Here is a 21,832-nt window from a genome sequence, read left to right as displayed (position 1 = left end):
ATAATTCTGGGACATCTTTTATTGGAAGTTTGATTTGTGATGTTCTTGTGTTATTCCTCTTGGAAATGTATAACCACAGGTTGTTACCCTTTTGCTCTTTGTTAGGCTTCATTTAGACGTCCGTATTTTTTTACAGACAGAGTGTCCATACAAAAGTCCTCTAAGCCTGTCCATTTTTTACCAGCATCACAAATGAAAAGTGCCAACACGAGACTATGGGTCCGTGGAAATCCTGGACAGTACACGGATGGCATCAGTGTGCTGTCTGCGATTAATGGTGCAGAGGATAAGAGAAGCTTTTAATTTTATTTATCCATGTGATAAAGTCGCTGATGACCAAATACTGATAAAATTAAATCAAAAACGCTGATGGTACGCACCATTTTATTTGTGTACGTGAACAAGCATAGACGTCTGAACTAGGTCTTAAGTTGAGTCCCTCAGTCTAAATTAATGCTGACCTTATTACGGCTGACAAACTTCCAGGAGGAATACTGGAGGAATGGGGCATTGCGGAGCAGTAAGAATAGAATATTATTGGAATGCTTGTATTTAGTAGCACAATATTTAGAATTGAGTCCTCAGTGGTTGATACCTTTTAATGGCTAACTGAAAAGATGGTAACAAATTGCAAGCTTTCGAGATTACTCAAGTCCCTTCATCAGGCATTAGGAGGGATAGCAAAGTTTCATTTAAAGTATAGTTGGCCCCTAGATCTGAAGCCGCTGTCACTCCAGTTCTATTCTCTGCCCCGCGCCTCCTCATGTGTGACTTAGAGCAAGGAGCGATCAGTAAAGCAGAAAGCGATGAGTGGAAAATAGAGCTGGAGTGACAGAGGCTTCAGATCTACAAATGGCTCATCAACCTCCTTTCCATATCCATTCTATCCCTGATTTCTCAGTGACAGAGGAATGGACTGGTCATATAAAAGTATTGCCGGATTTGTCCTTTAAAGTGCTACATGTGCATATAAATAGTTTGGGGGGAGGGTGGGGTGAGATCCTGCTTACAGATTTCCATTAATGTGCTCAACAAAAGACATGTGCGGTTATTTATTTATTTTTTTCTTGTTAGATCGGTCTTCCAAGTCTCCATTATAGACCAAATACAATCAGACCTTGTTTTATGAGTAATGCAGAAATATTGATCATTTCAGAAAGTTGACTATTTTTGGCATGTATGTAATTTTCTGATGCTATATGCCCTTTGATATTTTTGTGGATTTTTATTTCCTTCTCAATTGTTTTGCTTTCCCTTCTGCTCTGTAGGTCCTATGGCAGCGTATTTAAGGCCATACACAAAGAGTCGGGGCAGGTTGTTGCAATTAAACAAGTTCCTGTGGAATCCGATCTTCAAGAAATCATAAAGGAGATCTCTATCATGCAGCAGTGTGACAGGTACGCAGGGCACTGATATCACCTGAGCTAATAGCGGAGGCTGAGTCATTAGTGTGTGTATATGTATATGAAGCACTTCCTATAAACAGGAGCTCTCTATGAGAGAGCCACTGCCAGACTCCTTTGGCGGTGACTGATCTCCCAGAAGTGAAAAAGATCATCAATCTGAAATCGGACGTTTTGGATTCTTCTCTATTCTGTTATCTGTTTGGGTAGAGTAGGGGGGCTCCCATACACATTAGACTGACTGGCTGACATTAGCCTAATGTGTATGGGGGCCTTAAAAGCAATGTGTCGTGATTTTAATTTTTGTACTAATAATTATTGATTATATGATAATTTTTAATACAAAATGGCACGTATTGTGTTAACATGTATTTACTAATTTACATTGTTTTTATTTAGCCACTGGGGCGATATGGTAGCCTCAGGCCATAGGAGACTACGTCTCCTACACTGGCTGCCTTAGCTGTGAACTGGGCCCACCCCCTAGGCTGTCCAGTTCTCGCCTCAAGGGGTAGCCAAGTGCCATTTTACTGAAGACCTGATTTGTGCTCTGAACTTGTTTGTGCAGTGAGAACAGCTTGGTAACATGGGATTAGTAGTACCATACCTGGCTGCCAACTTGTAGTCACTGCCACTGCAGTGTTCAGAGCACAGCAGTGTAATAATCATGCTGCTGTGCTCTAAACACTGAACAGAGCTTAGTCAGTGTATTGCCTCATTCAGATGTCTGTGTGCTGGGATGTCTGAATGAGGCTTCACTGCAATGTCTGCAAAGCACATCAGACGTTTGATGCGCTTTGTAGATGAAGCAGTAAAACCTCATTCAGATGTCTACAGACATCTAAATGAGGCGATACACTGAGCAGAGCTATGTATCTAATCCTATCGTGTGTGTCTAATCCCTGCTCGTTATACAGTCCGCGCGTTTAATCCCAGCAGCAGCGAGCAGTACCAACTAACTGCATCGGTGCTGCCAGAGGTCCTCCGTGACTCTGTCCACATCTTGGTATCATTTTGTAGTCTCCCCCCAAAAAATGTGTCTGCACTGATGTCCTAAACTTCATTCTCCTTCTTTTGCAGACACCTAGAGGGGAATGGTAAAAGTGACATCACACACATACAAGCAGATCCCACACACTTTTACTGCAGTCATAATGCGAGCTAGCAGTACACTTAAAGGGAATCTGTCACCCCAAAAATAGTATATGAGCTAAGGCCACCAGCATCATGGGCTTATCTACAGCATTCTGTAATGCTGTAGATAAGCCCCCGATGTAGCCTCAAAGGTAAGAAAAACAGGTTAGATTATACTCACCCAGGGGCGGTCCCGCTGCGGTCCGGGTCCGATAGGCGTCGCAATCCGGGTCCGGCGCCTCCTATTTTCATACGATGACGTCCTCTTCTTGTCTTCCTGACACGGCTCTGGCGCACGCGTACTGATTTGCCCTGTTGAGGGCAGAGTAAAGTACTGCAGTGCACAGGCACTGGGCCTCTCTGACCTTTCCCGGCGCCTGCGCACTGCAGTACTTTACTCTGCCCTCAACAAGGCAGACAAAGTACGCCTGCGCCAGAGCCGCGGCAAAAAGAGGACGACATCGTATGAAAATAGGAGGCGCCGGACCCGGACTGCAACGCCCATTGGACCGGACCACAGCTGGACCGCCCCTGGGTGAGTATAATATAACTTGTTTTTCTTACCTTTCAGGTTACATCGGGGGCTTATCCTACAGCATTACAGAATGCTGTAGATAAGCCCATGATGCCGGTGGCCTTAGCTCATAGACAATTTTTGGGGTGACAGATTCCCTTTAAGTTTTCATGGATAATTTCTTCATGGAAAATTTCAGCAGCTACTCCCCCTAGTGTTTACAAGTTGACTATTTCAATTCAAAACTGAGTTATTTTTCATTTTTTAAACCATTAAATAAATATTTTTTTTATTAAAATATTAACCCCTTTCTGACATATGACGTACTATCCCGTCGAGGTGGGGTTGGCCTGTATGACCTCCGACGACCAGTACGTCATATGCGATCGGCCACGCTCACTGGGGGATCGCGGCCGGGTGTCAGCTGACTATCGCAGCTGACATCCGGCACTGTCCGTCCGTGACCGCTCCTGGCACATTAAACCCCGGAACACTGCGATTAAACATGATCGCAGCGTTCCAACAGTACAGGGAAGCATCGCGCAGGGAGGGGGCTTACCTTGTACCGAGCGTCTTCTCCCTGCAGGCCCCAGATCGAAAATGGCCGCGGGGCTACATCCGGGTCCTGCAGGGAGGTGGCTTACCAGCGCCTGCTCAGAGCAGGCGCTGGTAAGCCTGCAGCCCTGCATGTCAGATCGCTGATCTGGCACAGTGCTCTGCAAAGTGTCAGATCAGTGACCTGACCCTATAACATGATGCGCCCCCCTGGGGCAATGTTCTAAAGTAAAAAAAAAAAAATTCACATGTGTTAAAAAAAAAAAAAAAATTAAAAAAAATACTAAATGAAGAAAAAAAAAATATTGTTCCCATAAATACATTTCTTTATCTAAATAATAATAAAAAACAATAAAAGTACACATATTTAGTATCGCTGCATCCGTAACAACCCCACCTAGAAAACTGTCCCGCTAGTTAACCCCTTCAGTGACCGCGGTAAAAAAAAAAAAAAAAGTAAAAAAACAACGCTTTATTATCATACCGCCGAACAAAAAATGGAATAACACGTGATCACAAAGACTGATATAAATGACCATGGTACCGCTGAAAACGTCATCTTGTCCCGCAAAAAACGAGCTGCCATACAGCATCATTAGAGTAAAAATAAAAAAGTTATAGTCCTCAGAATAAAGCGATGCAAAAATAATAATTTTTTCTATAAAATAGTTTTTATCATATAAAAGCGCCAAAACATAAAAAAAGATATAAATGAGGTATCGTTGTAATCGTACTGACCTGAAGAATAAAACTGCTTTATCTATTTTACCAAACGCAGAACAGTATAAAGGCCCCCCCCAAAAGAAATTCATAAATAGCTGGTTTTTGGTCGTTCTGCCTCACAAAAATCAGAATACAAAGCGATCAAAAAATGTCACGTGCCCGAAAATGTTGCCAATAAAAACGTTAACTCGTCCTGCAAAAAACAAGACCTCACATGACTCTGTGGACCAAAATATGGAAAAATTATAGCTCTCAAAATGTGGAGACGCAAAAAATATTTTTTTCAATAAAAAGCATCTTTTAGTCTGTGACGGCTGTCAATCATAAAAATCTGCTAAAAAAACAGCTATAAATAGTTAATCAAACCTCCTTTCATCACCCCCTTAGTTAGGGAAAAATAGTAAGATTAAAAAAATGTATTTCCATTTTTCCGTTAGGGTTAGGGTTAGGGTTGGGGCTAGGGTTAGGGTTTGGATTACATTTATGGTTGGGATTAGGGTTAGGGGTGTGTCTGGGTTAGGGGTGTGGTTAGGGTTATGGTTGGGATTAGGGTTAAGGGTGTGTTGGAGTTAGGGGTGTGGTTGGGATTAGGGGTGTGTGTTTGGGTTAGGGTTTCAGTTAGAATTGGGGGTTTCCACTGTTTAGGCGCATCAGGGGCTCTCCAAACGCGACATGGCGTCCGATCTCAATTCTAGTCAATTCTGCGTTGAAAAAGTAAAACAGAGCTCCTTCTCTTCCGAGCTCTCCCGTGCGCCCAAACAGTGGTTTACCCCCACATATGGGTATCAGCGTACTCAGGAGAAATTGGACCCCAAAAGTTGTTGTCCGATTTGTCCTGTTACCCTTGGGAAAATGCAAAACTAGGGGCTAAAAAATATTTTTTTGTCGGGAAATTTTTTTTTTTAATTTTCACGGCTCTGCGTTTATAAACTGTAGTAAAACACTTGGGGGTTCAAAGCTCATAACACATCTAGATAAGTTCCTTAGGGGGGTCTACTTTCCAAAATGGTGTCACTTGTGGGGGATTTCAATGTTTAGGCACATCAGGGGCTCTCCAAACGCAACATGGCGTCCCATCTCAATTCCTGTCAATTTTGCATTGAATAGTTAAACGGCACTTTTTGGCTACATTTTGGTGACACATTCCCTTTAAGTATCTGCTGCTAGTCTGTAGAAACATGAGTTTGCTGACAAAAATGATGTGGGGGAAAGGAGCCGTCCATTGTGCCTGTACGCTGATAGCTTATGTTAGATTGGACACTCCATCTCCCTCATCACTTCACTATACACACACAGCTTCAATCTGTGTAGAGGCTGCTGTAATCACAGGAGCTTATTTACTAGCGAGATTTAATAAAGTGGATTTACATTCGCAGATTATCGGTAATGCTCGTTTCTGATAATTGGCCATTGTAGTAAAAAACAAAACAAAAAGACCCCGATTCCAGAGTCATTTACTAGACTGTGTGTTGCTGTTTCCATAAAGACAGTGTTTTATCAGCAGGAGATTATCACTACAGGAATAGGTGTCTCTTGCCTCCTAGTCCACCGCTACTGTTTGGCAGCTTTCTGCACAGTGTACACAGATGGCAGCCAGTCGGTGGTGTGGGTGGACTTATACACGGCTCAGAATTGTGAGCACTGCTAGATCTGCAGCAAACAGGGATTGTATCAAAATGACAGCATGCAGATGAACAATTGACATATCCTTGGAATCAGGGTCTTGGTTCTTACATCATGCTGCTGTCAGAATAAATAGCAAATCATGTGCTATCAACATACGGTCCAGTAGATTCCCTTATCCATATACATTACTTTAGACCAGATCCTCTCAGTGATTTCTTGCTGGCTCTTCACAGCTGATTGTAGTCTATGCCAAAATATTTTAGCATTCTCTGTTTAGTCTCTATACATTAAAATAAACATCTAAGAAGGCTGTTGTTTTGCTAAATCTGAGATTTGTGCAGCCAGGGGACCCTCAACAACATGTCTGCAGTTCCCTCATAGTTTTAGAACACTAGAATGTTTATATTATGTAAATTTGGAAGTATAAAATATAACTTCTAAAATTGTTTTTTTATTTGTAGCCACTATGTTGTGAAATATTATGGCAGCTACTTTAAAAACACAGACTTATGGATAGTAATGGAGTATTGTGGAGCTGGCTCCGTCTCTGACATAATTCGATTACGAAATAAAACTGTAAGTAAATTTAGTCTAATAATTTTATTTTTTTTATACAATGTGTTAAATGTGACGTTTTTTAACTATCCTTTTGAAAACTTGTTTTTTAAACTCTGAATGAAGTAGCCTATGGTGTTTTTATGGGCCAAATTAGTTTAAAATAATCTGGGAGGGACTCGTCTTGAGTCCAAAATGCGATTTCACTTCATTACCATTCGGTCAATGAGCCTTTAACCTATTTTACAAACATCAACAACATGTGTGCAAAAAGTTGACTTTTCTTTAGTCGTTTTTTTATAATTATTCAGAAAAAAATTAATCAGAAAGTGTAACTGATCATCATAAACCTTCCCAAAAAGGTACAGTCAGATTTCAGTAGGGCAAGGAAAAATATTTAAAACATAACTTTTAATAATTGCTTAATAGATTAATGGCAAATTTGTACATGCGGACAAACAAACAATAATTTTATAAAGTGCTAGTGCTCAAATTCAACAGTTCTCTACATAGAAAATTGGCTTGGTCTCACCAGATTCGCTTCTCACTCCTCCTCTTAGTCATAGGTTCACCATTTCAAAATGAGAAAAGGAAGAAGAGATTTTTATCTCCCTTAGCAGTGGGGGATGAAGAAAAAAAAAAAGGGGGGGGGGGGGGGGCAAGTTTAGTATAAAAACCTTTTTTTTCCCTGGATAGGGGTGCTAACACAACCAGTCAGCCTGTTGGGCATTACTTGCCACTGCATGAGCCCACATTTGACATTGGTTCAAATTACCCCCTGAACGGAGGGAGAAACGCGTTGGGAGGCTGCACAACCATTAGGGGGCTGCACAACCATTAGGGGTAACTTTTGAACAGGTCCATACTTAGGTACTGCCCTTGTCCTTGGCAGGAGTAATGCAGGGGCATGACATGAAGTATTAAAAGTACTGGAACAACCTCCCCCTTTTTTGGTCATCCCCCTCTGCTAAGGGAGAGAAAAATCTCTCCTTCCTTTTCTCATTTTGAAACGGTGAACCTATAACTGAGAGGAGGAGCGAGAAGCGATTCTGGTGAGACGAAACCAATTTTCTATGTAGAGCACTGTTGAATTTGAGCACTAGCACTTTATAAATTTAATGTTTGTTGTCCGCATGTACAAATTGGCCAGTAACCTTTGTAGGTAATAATTAAAAGCTATGTTTTAAATAATTTTCCTTGCCCTGCTAAAATCTTGTTTTTTGATAATCCAATAGTGCCAGCCCAGATTTAAAAAAAAAAAATTTTTTTTTATTTATTTATACATACAGAAACAAATACATAATGAAAACCTTAATAGATACCTAAAAAGTCTTTATGTGGCTCTTGCATTTAGGTGCGATTTTGGTGGCGCTCGGGAGGCACAGTAAATGGTAGGTTAGCTTCAGTTTGGAGGTAGGAGATGGCACCAGTAGAGGAGTCTCTCAGGGAATGACTGGGTAGAACATAGATGTAGGAAACGGCAAGTTAGCCGTAGTATTAAGTGTAATCTTCAGCGAATAATATTACCTTTTATTGAAGTCCATAAATTGACCGATCATAAACCGGTTTTCTGCTCCAGACAGGAGCCTTCTTCAGGTGCTCTTCTTCATGGAGGCTCCTGTCTGGAACCAAAAAGTGGTCAATTTATGGACTTAAATAAAGGTAACCTTTTTCTTTGTCTATTGCACTTCATACCTTAACTGGGCAGCGCATTGCCTTCTTGCTGTTTTCGACAATTCAGCTCTACATTTCATATCAAGTTGCTCCCGTCATGCAGCACGTTACCATAAACTCTAGTGTCCTAAATTATTGTGAAATCTCCCTGCTAGAATGCATCGAGTGTCTTCATGAGCCTGGTATATATATTTAGGTCCAGTGACTATTGCTTTGTCCTCATTGTCAGTACCATGGACAGTGCCAGGAGGGACGTGTGCAGATCGTCATCACGTCGTGCAAAGTTTCTATGGGCAGCTAATCACTTCAGCGATTAATATGTAACATGGGAGCGGAAGGTGAAGGATATGTGTCGTGTGCATGTACATACATGTACAGATCCTATGTAAATGACCATATGCTCTGTATAATTGTATTAGGGCCCAATTTACCATTTCATTCAATTTATGGTCGCCATCCACTGAAACAGGAGAGCGCTGAGAAAGTCTACAGTGGAAACTTCCCTAATAAGCTCCATAATTGTTTTACATCTCGATTGCATAAAAATAGAAACTACTGGAAAATTGCAAATTATGTGTGGTGACCATAAACAAGAGAAAGTAAATGCAATATGAGAAAGGAATGTTAATGGATTCAGGCTAAATACGTTTTTATCCGTACCCTTCAATCTTGTGAGCACTGAACCAGCCACCTCTCCTTCCCCGACGCGTCGGTTCCCGAGCTGCACAATGCTCCTCTGACCATACAGCCTGCAGCGCTACCAGCCGCGCTGATGTGAACGGGCTGATTTTTGTTTGCCTCTGTGCTTCTGTCTCCTTTAATCTGTAGGTGAAGCAGCCTTTATTTTATTATGGCCGGATTTGCAATCATGTTAAACCTCAGAACCGTCCATGTTTGCTGATCACAGTAGATAACGCAGATTGTACATTTTCCAGCTGCTCAGGAAAAACATCTGCACTTACCGCAGAGCATGATATTGCATTCTTACAGGCCTGGCCAACCCTAAATGGGACTTTGAAGTGGGAATTGAGAAAATGGAAAAGAGCATTTAACCTTTCGCTGTTTAAGAAGCTTAGGAAAAGCCGATTATTTTCGCAGGTTTTCAGCCCCCTCTAGAGTAAAGGACCCGCACTGCTCTGCTGTGTTTGGCTTTTTCTGAAAATACTAGTATTACAGTAAGCTTGTTATTTCTCAGTTCTGGGAATCTATGAATTTTATTAACATTTATGTGCAACCACATTTAGTTTATGAAAACTTGTATATGCATACTTGCATATATTTTATCATATGTCAAGATTTTAAATTTGCCTTATTAGGCTATATTTTTTGTGATTGGTTTTTTTCCTCCTTTTTTTTTCCATTGGGTAAAAACAAGGTAACACATTTTTATAAAAGGAACACTAAACCTAGAAAAAAAATTCCTTAAAGAGGATCTGTTACTTGTCTCAAAAGACTGGGCAGCGCTTATCAGACAGTGGCTTAATGATTTTAGCCACGTATGCTGCAAAGAAAAATACACTTTTAACCCCTTTCTGACATTAGACTTACTATCCCATCGAGGTGGGGTGGGCCCGTATGACCACTGACGGGATAGTACGTCATATGCGATCGGCCGCGCTCACGGGGGGAGCGTGGCCGATCGCGGCCGGGTGTCAGCTGACTATCGCAGCTGACATCCGGCACTATGTGCCAGGAGCGGTCACGGACTGCCCCAGGCACATTAACCCCCGGCACATTGCGGTCAAACATGATCGCAATGTTTTGACTTGCCCTGCGGGCTTCCCTGAGACCCCCGGAGCAACGCAATGTGATCACGTTGCTCCGAGGGTCTCTTACCTCCTCCCCCCTGCAGCAGGCCCTGATCCAAAATGGCCGCTACATCCTGGTCCTGCAGGGAGGTGGCTTCACAGCGCCTGCTCAGAGCAGGCGCCGGGAAGCCTGGAGCTGTGCACGTCAGATCGCTGAACTGACACAGTGCACAGCAAAGTGTCAGATCAGCGATCTGTCACTATAACATGATGCCCCCCCCGGGGCAATGTTATAGTGTAAAAAAAAAAAAATATTCACATGTGTAAAAAAAAAAAAATTCCCCCCAATTTTTTTTTATATTGTTCCTATAAATAAATTTCTTTATCTAAATAAAAACAATAAAAGTACACGTTTAGTATCGCCGCGTCTGTAACGACTCGACCTATAAAACTGTCCCACTAGTTAACCCCTTCCGTGACCACCGTTTAAAAAAAAAAAAAGAAAAAACACGATGCAAAAAAACGCTTTATTATCATACCACCAAACAAAAAGTGGAATAACACGCGATCAAAAAGACGGATATAAATAACCATGGTACCGCTGAAAACGTCATCTTGTCCCGCAAAAAGGAGCCGCCACCCAGCGTCATCAAAGAAAAAATAAAAAAGCTATAGTCCTCAGAATAAAGCGATGCAAAAATAATTATTTTCTCTATAAAATAGTTTTTATAGAAGCGCCAAAATATAAAAAAAAGATATAAATGAGGTTTCGCTGTAATCGTACTGACCCAAAGAATAAAACTGCTTTATCCATTTTACCAAACGTGGAACGGTATAAACGCCTCCCCCAAAAGAAATTCATGAATAGCTGGTTTTTGGTCATTCTGCCTCACAAAAATCGGAATAAAAAGCAATCAAAAAATGTCACGTGCCCGAAAATGTTACCAATAAAAACGTCAACTCGTCCCTCAAAAAACAAGACCTCACATGACTCTGTGGACCAAAATATGGAAAAAATTATAGCTCTCAAAATGTGGTAACGAAAAAAATATTTTTTGCAGTAAAAAGCGTCTTTCAGTGTGTGACGGCTGTCAATCATAAAAATCCGCTAAAAAACCGCTATAAAAGTAAGTCAAACCCCCCTTCATCACCCCCTTAGTTAGGGAAAAATAAAAAAATAAAAAAATGTATTTATTTCCATTTTCCCATTAGGGCTAGGGTTAGGGTTGGGGCTAGGGTTAAGGCTACAGTAAGGGTTGGGGCTAAAGTTAGGGTTTGGATTACTTTTACAGTTGGGAATAGGGTTGGGGTTAGGGGTGTGTCAGGGTTAGGGGTGTGGTTAGGGTTACTGTTGGGATTAGGGTTAGGGGTGTGTTTAATAGGGTTTCAGTTATAATTGGGGGGTTTCCACTGTTTAGGCACATCAGGTGCTCTCCAAACGCGACATGGCGTCCAATCTCAATTCCAGCCAATTCTGCGTTGAAAAAGTAAAACAGTGCTCCTTCCCTTCCGAGCTCTCCCGTGCGCCCAAACAGGGGTTTACCCCAACATATGGGGTATCAGCGTACTCAGGACACATTGGACAACAACTTTTGGGGTCCAATTTCTCCTTTTACCTTTGGGAAAATTCAAAACTGGGGGCTAAAAAATAATTTTTGTGGAAAAAAAAGATTTTTTATTTTCACGGCTCTGCGTTATAAACTGTAGTGAAACACTTGGGGGTTCAAAGTTCTCACAACACATCTAGATAAGTTTCTTGGGGGGTCTACTTTCCAAAATAGTGTCACTTGTGGGGGTTTCAATGTTTAGGCACATCAGGGGCTCTCCAAACATGACATGGTGTCCCATCTCAATTCCAGTCAATTTTGCATTGAAAAGTCAAACGGCGCTCCTTCGCTTCCGAGCTCTGCCATGTGCCCAAACAGTGGTTCACCCCCACATATGGGGTATCGGCGTACTCAGGGCAAATTGTACAACAACTGTTGGGGTCCATTTTCTCCTGTTACCCTTGGTGAAATAAAACAAATTGGAGCTGAAGTAAATTTTTTGTGAAAAAAAAGTTAAATGTTCATTTTTATTTAAACATTCCAAAAATTCCTGTGAAATACCTGAAGGGTTAATAAACTTCTTGAATGTGGTTTTGAGCACCTTGAGGGGTGCAGTTTTTAGAATGGTGTAACACTTGGTTATTTTCTATCATATAGATCCCTCAAAATGACTTCAAATGAGATGTGGTCCCTAAAAAAAAAAAATGGTGTTGTAAAAATGAGAAATTGCTGGTCAACTTTTAACCCTTATAACTCCCTAACAAAAAAAAATTGGTTCCAAAATTGTGCTGATGTAAAGTAGACATGTGGGAAATGTTACTTATTAAGTATTTTGTGTGACACATCTCTGTGATTTAATTGCTTAAAAATTCAAAGGTGGAAAATTGCAAAATTTTCACCAAATTTCCGTTTTTTTTTTCCACAAATAAACGCAGGTAATATCAAAGAAATTTTACCACTATCATGAAGTACAATATGTCAGGAGAAAACAGTGTCAGAATCACCGGGATCCGTTGAAGCGTTCCAGAGTTATAACCTCATAAAGGGACAGTGGTCAGAAATATAAAAATTGGCCCGGTCATTAACGTGCAAACCACCCTTGGGGGTAAAGGGGTTAAACCCGCTGGACCCAGCTGCGCGGAAGACTGGTCAGACAAACGGGTCTCCGGCAGCTTTTCTCTTGCGATTGATAGGTCTGTGCGTATACGTGCCCACAAGAGACACCTGACGCTCAAGGGTAGCAGGTGGGGAGAAGCAGTTGGGGACCCACCTGTCTGACCAGTCTGTAGCACTGCTTGGTCCCCGGTGGCTCTTTAAAGTATATTTTTCTTTGAAACTCCATAGAGTCAAACATACATGGCTGAAATCATGCATCCTGTGTCTGATACATGCTCCTGTGAATTGCAGGACAGCACGGTGGCTCAGTGGTTAGCACTGCAGCCTTGCAGCGCTGGGGTCCTGGGTTGAAATCCCACCAAGGACAACATCTGCGAGGAGTTTGTATGTTCTCCCTGTGTTTGCGTGGGTTTCTTCCGGGTTCTCCGGTTTCCTCCCACATTCCAAAAACATACTGATACAGAATTTAGATTGTGAGCCCCATCGGGGACAGCTGTGATAATGTGTGCAAACTGTAAAGCGCTGCTGAATATGTTAGCGCTATATTAAAAAAAATAAATAAATAAATAAAAAAAATAACGATTGCTCATGTTCCCTTTATATACCTTGTAAAAATTAATCAGCTCCCCTGATTCTGTCTCTCTTTTCTGTTTTGCTCTGTCTCACTCCATTGCAGAGATTTGGAGTGCTCTATGTGAAATCTCTGCTTGCAGTTCAACAAGGTGTGTGTTTTTCAGGCTTTTCTCAGGCTTGCGTTTCTACCTCTTCCTCTCAGTCGTTGCCAATAGCAGATCAGCAGCGCGTTGAAGAGTCCCAGATGCTGCCAAGCTGTGATTTGGTCTGCAGCATGCATTTTCTGCATGACCTAGAACGGTCAGCCTGGTAGAAATTCTGATGTGAGTCCTAGAGTTAATCCCCCTACACATAGAGCCTCGCCCCTCTGCCATGAATTTTTCTGCAGCAAGTTGTCATACAGCTTGGCTGTGGAGGACAATGGACATGGCTGAGCACCTGTGATACGCAGAGAAATTTTTGTTTGCATATGTCTCAATTTTAATTGCAATAGAAATATGATACAGAGTAAGAATAATGTTGATAGTTTGTTTTTTAATTTTTTGTGATTTTTCTGCCTTGGTGTGGGTTTTTTTTTTAACCCCTTAATGACCGCATATACGCCTTCTAGTTAAGAGGGCTTTTTTCTCAGCTCCGCTCCGCTTTTTAACAGCATTGAGAAATAAGGGTATGCGCCCCCCAGCATCGTAGAATCTCTGGGGTCTCGGCTACCGGGGGTAGCTGAGACCCCAGAAAACATGATTCGGGTCGGTTTTTACTGTCCCCAGTCTTGTGATCGCAAAAAAAGTCAGTTTTCCCATTAATTTCTCTCTCCTTTGATATGATCTAGCATACCAGAGGAGAGAGAAATGGGGTCCCCCGAGACCCCTCCCCCTCCCGTACCTTTGCCTTTTCCGGACCCTCTGGCTCCGTTTCCTGGCCCTCCACGTCATTTTCCCAGAAGAAAATGGCGGGCGCATGCGTAGTGCGCCCGCCGAGATCTGCCTGCCGGCATCCAGCAACAATAGATTTTTCCTATTGGTTCTTTTTGATCAAAATAAAAAGAATTGTACATCAAACCCACCTTTATAACCCTCTTAGTTATGTAAAAATAATAAAATAATAATGTTTTTTTTTCCCATTAGGGTTGGGGTTGGGGCTAGGGTTAGGATTGGGGCTAGGATTGGAGCTAGGGCTAGAGTTACGATTGTGGTGTGGGGGGTGCGGTTGTGGTGTTGGGGGTTACGGTTGCGGTTTTGGGGGCATTGGGGTTGCGGTGTTGGGGGGTTAGAATTTTGGTGTTGGGGTTAGGGTTGGGATTAGGGTCAGGGGTAGGGTAGTGTTATGGTTGGAATTAGAATTGGGGGGTTTCCACTGTTTAGGTACATTAGGGGGTCTCCAAACGCGACATGGCGCCCGCCATTGATTCCAGACAATTTTGCATTCAAAAAGTTAAACGGTGCTCCCTCCGTTCTGAGCCCTGCCATGTGCCCAAACAGTGGCTTTCCCCTATATACCGGGTATCCACATACTCTGGAGAAATTGCAAAACAAATTTTGTTGTCCATTTTCTCCTGGTACCCTTGTCAAAATAAAAAAGGTTGGGTCTAAAGTAAATTTTTGGTGAAGGAAGTAAAATGTTCATTTTTTCTTTCCACATTGCTTTAGTTCTGAAGCAGCTGAAGGGTTAATAATTTATTGAATGTGGTTTTGAGCACATTGAAGGGTGCAGTTTTTAGAATGGTGTCACTTTTGGGTGTTTTCTGTCATATTAGTTATATAGAAAATGTTCAGCACAGCCAAAGAGAGGAGGTACACTGTCATAGGTTCCCAAGCCGTAATGTGTAAGGTACAAGTGACTGGCACACTCCAGAAGTGTTGTGATGCAAAAAGGGGGTTTATTTAACATACGGTAATCACAAACGTTTCGGTCGTTACTGGACCTTCATCAGTGTGCTAATGAACCAGTATGTTTTGAGGAACCCCAAATGGTAGAAGTAGGTTGCATCAATAAAGAGGCCTGAAGATGTATGGGCCATGGGCAGTGGAAGGAATCTGCAGAGGGGAATGATGTGTCGCAAGTGACACTATCCGCCCAAAAAGACAGGAGCCACGCGGTATCCACCGCAGGTGTAGGTTATAGGGTGGTGAGCGCTATCCGCCCAATGAGCGCAGAAGACACGCGGTATCTTGACTCCCCCCAAACTCACTTCAAATGTGATGTGGTCCCTAAAAAAAAAAAAATGGTTTTGTAAATTTTGTTGGACAAGTGCGGATTCGCTGGGCAACTTTTAAACTTTTAACCATTATAACGTCCTAACAAAAAAAAATTGTTTCCAAAATTGTGCTGATGTAAAGTAGACATGTAGGAAATATTATTTATTAACTATTTTGCGTGACATAACTCTCTAATTTAAAGGCACAAAAATTAAAAGTTTGAAAATTGCTCAATTTTCAAATTTTTTGCTATTTTTTTTTTTTTAAATAAACTCAAGTCATATCGAAGAAATGTTACAACTAACATGAAGTACAATATGTCACAAAAAAACAGTCTCAGAAACAGTGGGATACATTGAATGTGGATGTGGGTAGGAAAGTTAGTTGTATGGTTGTAGGGAGGAAAGTTATAGACGTATGGTTGTGGGGAGTAAAGTTATAGACGTATGGATGTGGGGAGGAAAGTTATGGACGTATGGTTGTGGGGAGGAAAGTTATAGACGTATGGATGTGGGGAGGAAAGTTATGGACGTATGGTTGTGGGGAGGAAAGTTATGGACGTATGGATGTGGGGAGGAAAGTTATAGACGTATGGTTGTGGGGAGGAAAGTTATAGACATATGGATGTGAGGAGGAAAGTTATAGATGTACTAGATTGTGGCCCGATTCTAACGCATCGGGTATTCTAGAATATGCATATCCCCGTAGTATATGGACAATGATGATTCCAGAATTCGCGGCAGACTGTGCCCGTCGCTGATTGGTCGAGGCAACCTTTATGACATCATCGTCGCCATGGCAACCATTATGACATCTACGTCGATACTGTGCCCGTCGCTGATTGGTGGAGGCCTGGCGGCCTCGACCAATCAGACGCGGGATTTCCAGGACAGACAGACAGACAAACCCTTAGACAATTATATATATAGATGGTTGTGGGGAGGAAAGTTATATATGTATGGATGTGGGGAGGAAAGTTATAGACATATGGATGTGGGGAGGAAAGTTATAGATGTATTGTGGTGAGGAAAGTTATATACAGGTCCTTCTCAAAAAATTAGCATATAGTGTTAAATTTCATTATTTACCATAATGTAATGATTACAATTAAACTTTCATATATTATAGATTCATTATCCACCAACTGAAATTTGTCAGGTCTTTTATTGTTTTAATACTGATGATTTTGGCATACAACTCCTGATAACCCAAAAAACCTGTCTCAATAAATTAGCATATTTCACCCGACCAATCAAATAAAAGTGTTTTTTAATACCAAACAAAAAAACCATCAAATAATAATGTTCAGTTATGCACTCAATACTTGGTCGGGAATCCTTTGGCAGAAATGACTGCTTCAATGCGGCGTGGCATGGAGGCAATCAGCCTGTGACACTGCTGAGATGTTATGGAGGCCCAGGATGCTTCAATAGCGGCCTTAAGCTCATCCAGAGTGTTGGGTCTTGCGTCTCTCAACTTTCTCTTCACAATATCCCATAGATTCTCTATGGGGTTCAGGTCAGGAGAGTTGGCAGGCCAATTGAGCACAGTAATACCATGGTCAGTAAACCATTTACCAGTGGTTTTGGCACTGTGAGCAGGTGCCAGGTCGTGCTGAAAAATGAAATCTTCATCTCCATAAAGCATTTCAGCCGATGGAAGCATGAAGTGCTCCAAAATCTCCTGATAGCTAGCTGCATTGACCCTGCCCTTGATGAAACACAGTGGACCAACACCAGCAGCTGACATGGCACCCCACACCATCACTGACTGTGGGTACTTGACACTGGACTTCAGGCATTTTGGCATTTCCTTCTCCCCAGTCTTCCTCCAGACTCTGGCACCTTGATTTCCGAATGACATGCAAAATTTGCTTTCATCAGAAAAAAGTACTTGGGACCACTTAGCAACAGTCCAGTGCTGCTTCTCTGTAGCCCAGGTCAGGCGCTTCTGCCGCTGTTTATGGTTCAAAAGTGGCTTTACCTGGGGAATGCGGCACCTGTAGCCCATTTCCTGCACACGCCTGTGCACGGTGGCTCTGGATGTTTCCACACCAGACTCAGTCCACTGCTTCCTCAGCAATCTTCCTCAGGGTCCGGTCACCTCTTCTCGTTGTACAGCGTTTTCTGCCACATTGTTTCCTTCCAACAGACTTACCATTGAGGTGCCTTGATACAGCACTCTGGGAACAGCCTATTTGTTGAGAAATTTCTTTCTGGGTCTTACCCTCTTGCTTGAGGGTGTCAATGATGGCCTTCTTGACATCTGTCAGGTCGCTAGTCTTACCCATGATGGGGGTTTTGAGTAATGAACCAGGCAGGGAGTTTTTAAAAGCCTCAGGTATCTTTTGCATGTGTTTAGAGTTAATTAGTTGATTCAGAAGATTAGGGTAATAGGTCATTTAGAGAACCTTTTCTTGATATGCTAATTTATTGAGACAGGTTTTTTGGGTTATCAGGAGTTGTATGCCAAAATCATCAGTATTAAAACAATAAAAGACCTGACAAATTTCAGTTGGTGGATAATGAATCTATAATATATGAAAGTTTAATTGTAATCATTACATTATGGTAAATAATGAAATTTAACACTATATGCTAATTTTTTGAGAAGGACCTGTATGTATGGATGTGGGGAGGAAAGTTATAGACGTATGGATGTGGGGAGGAAAGTTATAGATGTATGGATGCGGGGAGGAAAGTTATAGATGTATTGTTGTGGTGAGGAAATTTATAGACGTATGGATGTGGGGAGGAAAGTTATAGATGTATGGATGCGGGGAGGAAAGTTATAGATGTATTGTTGTGGTGAGGAAATTTATAGACGTATGGATGCGGGGAGGAAAGTTATGGACGTATGGATGCGGGGAGGAAAGTTATAGATGTATGGATGTGGGGAGGAAAGTTATAGATGTATGGATGTGGGGAGGAAAGTTATAGATGTATGGATGCGGGGAGGAAAGTTATATATAGGAGCATGCCACAATTTCTTGTCTGTTGTTTGTACCTCTCTACATCACCTGATGCAATTGAGTAAAAGCTCTGTGGAGCCATATTATAACTGTGAATGCGGCTCACTGCAGTGCGGTTTTGCATTTTTCTGCACTTACCATTCTTTTTTGTCTCCCATATTTCTATTTTATATATTGGGGTAGAAAAATTGTCACAATTCACATTATTTGTAGTCTCAATGGGGCTAATTTGGGATAACAAAAGCCCACTCATTTCTGCTTTCTTCACATGTGTGTTCACTTTATTCTACATTTTTCCTTTGTTCTGAGCCAAACAAGATGGAAAACATGCGGAAATTAGGAGCGTGGCAGAGTTTTTGTTCCCATTGTATGGTACAAGAATGTGAGATTTCCTTTGCAGAAGTGTATCGAACAAGTCTCTTCTGGCTTGTTTTCTTGCCTAAACACCTAGTTGTAAGCTGGTTTCACTTCAGACAAGGTCTCCTCAACAAATCTTGTAGCTACTGGTACTGGGGAGCGACTGCAGAATTTCCAATATGATAGAAAAGTTGCATGCAAACTTGCAAAATATCTGGCATACTTACCGTATATTTTAGTTGACTGCCCACTGGCAAAATCTGCTCTCTTGGCATTAAAGAAAATGCTTACTAAAAGCAGGTTTTGCTGCAATTTTTTTTGCTTTTTGTTGTTTATCGTGCATGTTGATAAACGCTGCAGTGTGCAAAAACGCAGAATTTTTCCAAATCATTCAGGAAAAAAATAAACAATGCGTGTGAAGGGGATTTCTGAAGTCTCACAGCTTTTGTTGGTACTGTAAAATGCAGTTTATAATCTGTATTAAATAAGCAGCAAAAATGCAACATGTGAAGTCATGGGAAGTCATTGGAAAAAAATAAAACTTTGCCGCATGGCAGGTTGGTTTTTTTTTTTACCAAGAATCTACATATAACTTTATATCCACTACTCTCCGTTAGGTTTACAGGTTTTTTCTTTTTAAATCCGTCTTATGGTTTCGGAGATGCAGCGTTTTTATTTTATGCTAATTTTTACGGTATTTCTTAGGGTCTTCTATCTCAGTAATAGGAAAATCTGTCTTCACGGAATTCAGATTTTATCTCTGAATTAAGAGTGAATAATCAGTTCAGGAGGAGAAAGAAGCAGATTTCTCAGATAAGCTACCATATATAACAAAGTTTATTCCTTTTATGTGTACAATTGATTTATTAAATAATTAAACGATGGTTACACTTTAAAAATAACTATAAATACATGTCAGAAATTAGATACAATGTTGATTCTGTGTTGCCCTGAGAGTATTATTGCTTTTTTTTAATGAAAAATACACATCTGGTTTGTCTTTCAGTTAACGGAGGATGAAATTGCTACGATACTTAAATCCACGCTCAAAGGACTTGAATATTTACACTTTATGAGGAAGATCCACAGAGATATAAAGGCCGGGAATATCCTCCTGAACACGGAAGGGCACGCTAAACTGGCAGATTTTGGAGTTGCAGGACAGTTGACTGTAAGTGCATTGGAGGAGATGGATGTGTCTTGTACCTTTTTGCATAGTTAACCATAAAATTATTATTTTTTTTAAATAGGATACAATGGCAAAACGCAATACAGTCATTGGGACCCCGTTCTGGATGGCTCCTGAAGTGATACAAGAAATTGGGTACAACTGTGTAGCGGATATTTGGTCCCTGGGAATTACTTCAATAGAAATGGCAGAAGGAAAGCCGCCTTATGCGGATATTCATCCAATGCGGGTAAGCGAGTTCTGAGTCCTATAAAAACCCTACAATTGTCGGGTTGTCGTGAATAGGTTCTATGACTGAGAATATTAAAGGGAAGGCCCACCATAACATCTTATTACCTACCCTAGGAAAAATAACTTGCGGGACCCTCACCGGTCCTGGGAATGGGGCTTTGGAGTTCCATTGTGAATGTAGCGATTCTCAAGCATGCACGTTTCTGGTCTATGTATGGTCTATGGGACTGGCTGAGATAGGAGCGCGTCAGCTGGCCTCCTCCATTCTGTCCCATGAACTCCAGAGCATCGCTCTCCTGATTGTTGAGGGCGACTGTCGGTGATGACCTTTAATGTTAGACTAGATATTTTCTCTTAATAGAGACTTCATACAGATATGACATCCTTATGCAGCCGTACTTTGCTCTGTGTACAAAGCTATTCTGACATAAAGGCCTTTGCTTTGAAATAGGACCTTTCACCAAATTATTCATGTTGAGCTGGATATATGATGTAATAGTGGCTGCGGAGCAGAAAAAAGGATTAAAGAGTAAAAAAAACACTGCAGTTTAGAGTACCAGCAAAGTGAAGAAGCTTTCTGAATTCTTTTGCACATATTGCTTACTTTTTCATTACGGATATGAACATCAAAGCATTTTCATATCTACAGCAGGTGAATTCTTTCAATGTTTTTTTTCATCCGGACTTTTTCTTGCCAGTGTGAGGGTAGTAAGGATGGCATTCCACTCCTCTGACATCTCATGTTTGTTAAATGTGTGGAAATGTATTTTTACATGTATTTCACTTTATTGTATTTAACAGTTATCCTTCTGTGGCTGCAGTTCCTTTTAGTAGGGAAGACAGGGTTATCGTAGGTTTGGCCCATATTGGGGAATAGGATTGGGGGACTCTCTGGGTAGTTTGAAGGACAAGAATACGAAAGAAGTTGGTTAAGTGTTGGCAAGGGAAGAAGTAAGGACACATTCAGAAAAAGATGATCATCACTGGATGTGTGTTTGACGAGATTAGGAGGAAGGAAGGAACCAGAGCAAGAGAATCCCACCTGTGGCAGAATACCAATTCAGTCAAGCAAGTTGTGGGATCCATAGCAAATAACTCATTGCCATGTCCCCTGAGGGACTATCGGGAACCTCTAGTGTGGACCAGACCTTGGAAGCTGCAGTCAGAGAGACAGTCAGCAAGGCTGGGGGCACATTCTCTAAGGTGATAGCCAGGGGCGGATCCTTACTTGGTTCTCAAGAAGGAAAATAATGGAGGTCCTCCACTTATCCTGCAAGTCTACTGTAATCTGTATTTCATCAACTGTGACGCAGTCAATAACTAAGGGGAATGTGCCTCCGTATTGTACAGAAGGCCATGGCAAGCTCATATCCTCTTATTTTCTATATATCAGTTTGATTGTTCGTGAAAAGAACTTTGTTTTTTCGTGTTTGTGTGGTTTTCTTATTGTGGGAAAAAAGACCGATGCTGTGCAAAACATAGCAGGGCTCAACTGGGAGGTGACTGCAATGGAAACACGACTGCACACGCACTGGAAACGGTCCTCCTTTTTCTGTAGCAGGCTGGGGCACGGAAATAGACTGCCTCGCCCACGGCTACCGTCCTGAGCCCCGTTACACCAACTCTGGTTTTTGGTGTAAATACCCAGCGCTTAATTGAGTCTGTTTTCTGACCCTACAAACACCTTAGAGGTTTTGACCCCAGATAAATGGCGTCCAACC

The 21,832-nt window shown here is 41.6% G+C and overlaps 1 protein-coding gene across 2 annotated transcripts in view; it reads left to right on the top strand.

The window, feature by feature from the left end:
• The window catches only part of STK3 (serine/threonine kinase 3), a 252,731-nt gene that overhangs the window by 33,559 nt on the left and 197,340 nt on the right, over window positions 1–21,832 (top strand). For both annotated transcript variants that reach the window (XR_013217065.1, XM_077270873.1), the window contains exons 3-6: window positions 1,269–1,397; window positions 6,417–6,531; window positions 19,698–19,862; window positions 19,942–20,109. Coding sequence is in view for 1 of the 2 variants with exons in the window: in XM_077270873.1 (XP_077126988.1) it covers window positions 1,269–1,397; window positions 6,417–6,531; window positions 19,698–19,862; window positions 19,942–20,109 (577 nt within the window). In the remaining variant the exon portion in view is untranslated. The remainder of the gene's footprint in view (window positions 1–1,268; window positions 1,398–6,416; window positions 6,532–19,697; window positions 19,863–19,941; window positions 20,110–21,832) is intronic.

The sequence above is a fragment of the Ranitomeya variabilis genome, chromosome 6 (genome assembly GCF_051348905.1).
Source record: "Ranitomeya variabilis isolate aRanVar5 chromosome 6, aRanVar5.hap1, whole genome shotgun sequence".
NCBI classification, from domain to species: domain Eukaryota; kingdom Metazoa; phylum Chordata; class Amphibia; order Anura; family Dendrobatidae; genus Ranitomeya; species Ranitomeya variabilis.
Note: the sequence above shows the minus strand (reverse complement) of the source record. Positions and strands in the feature narration are given on the sequence as shown.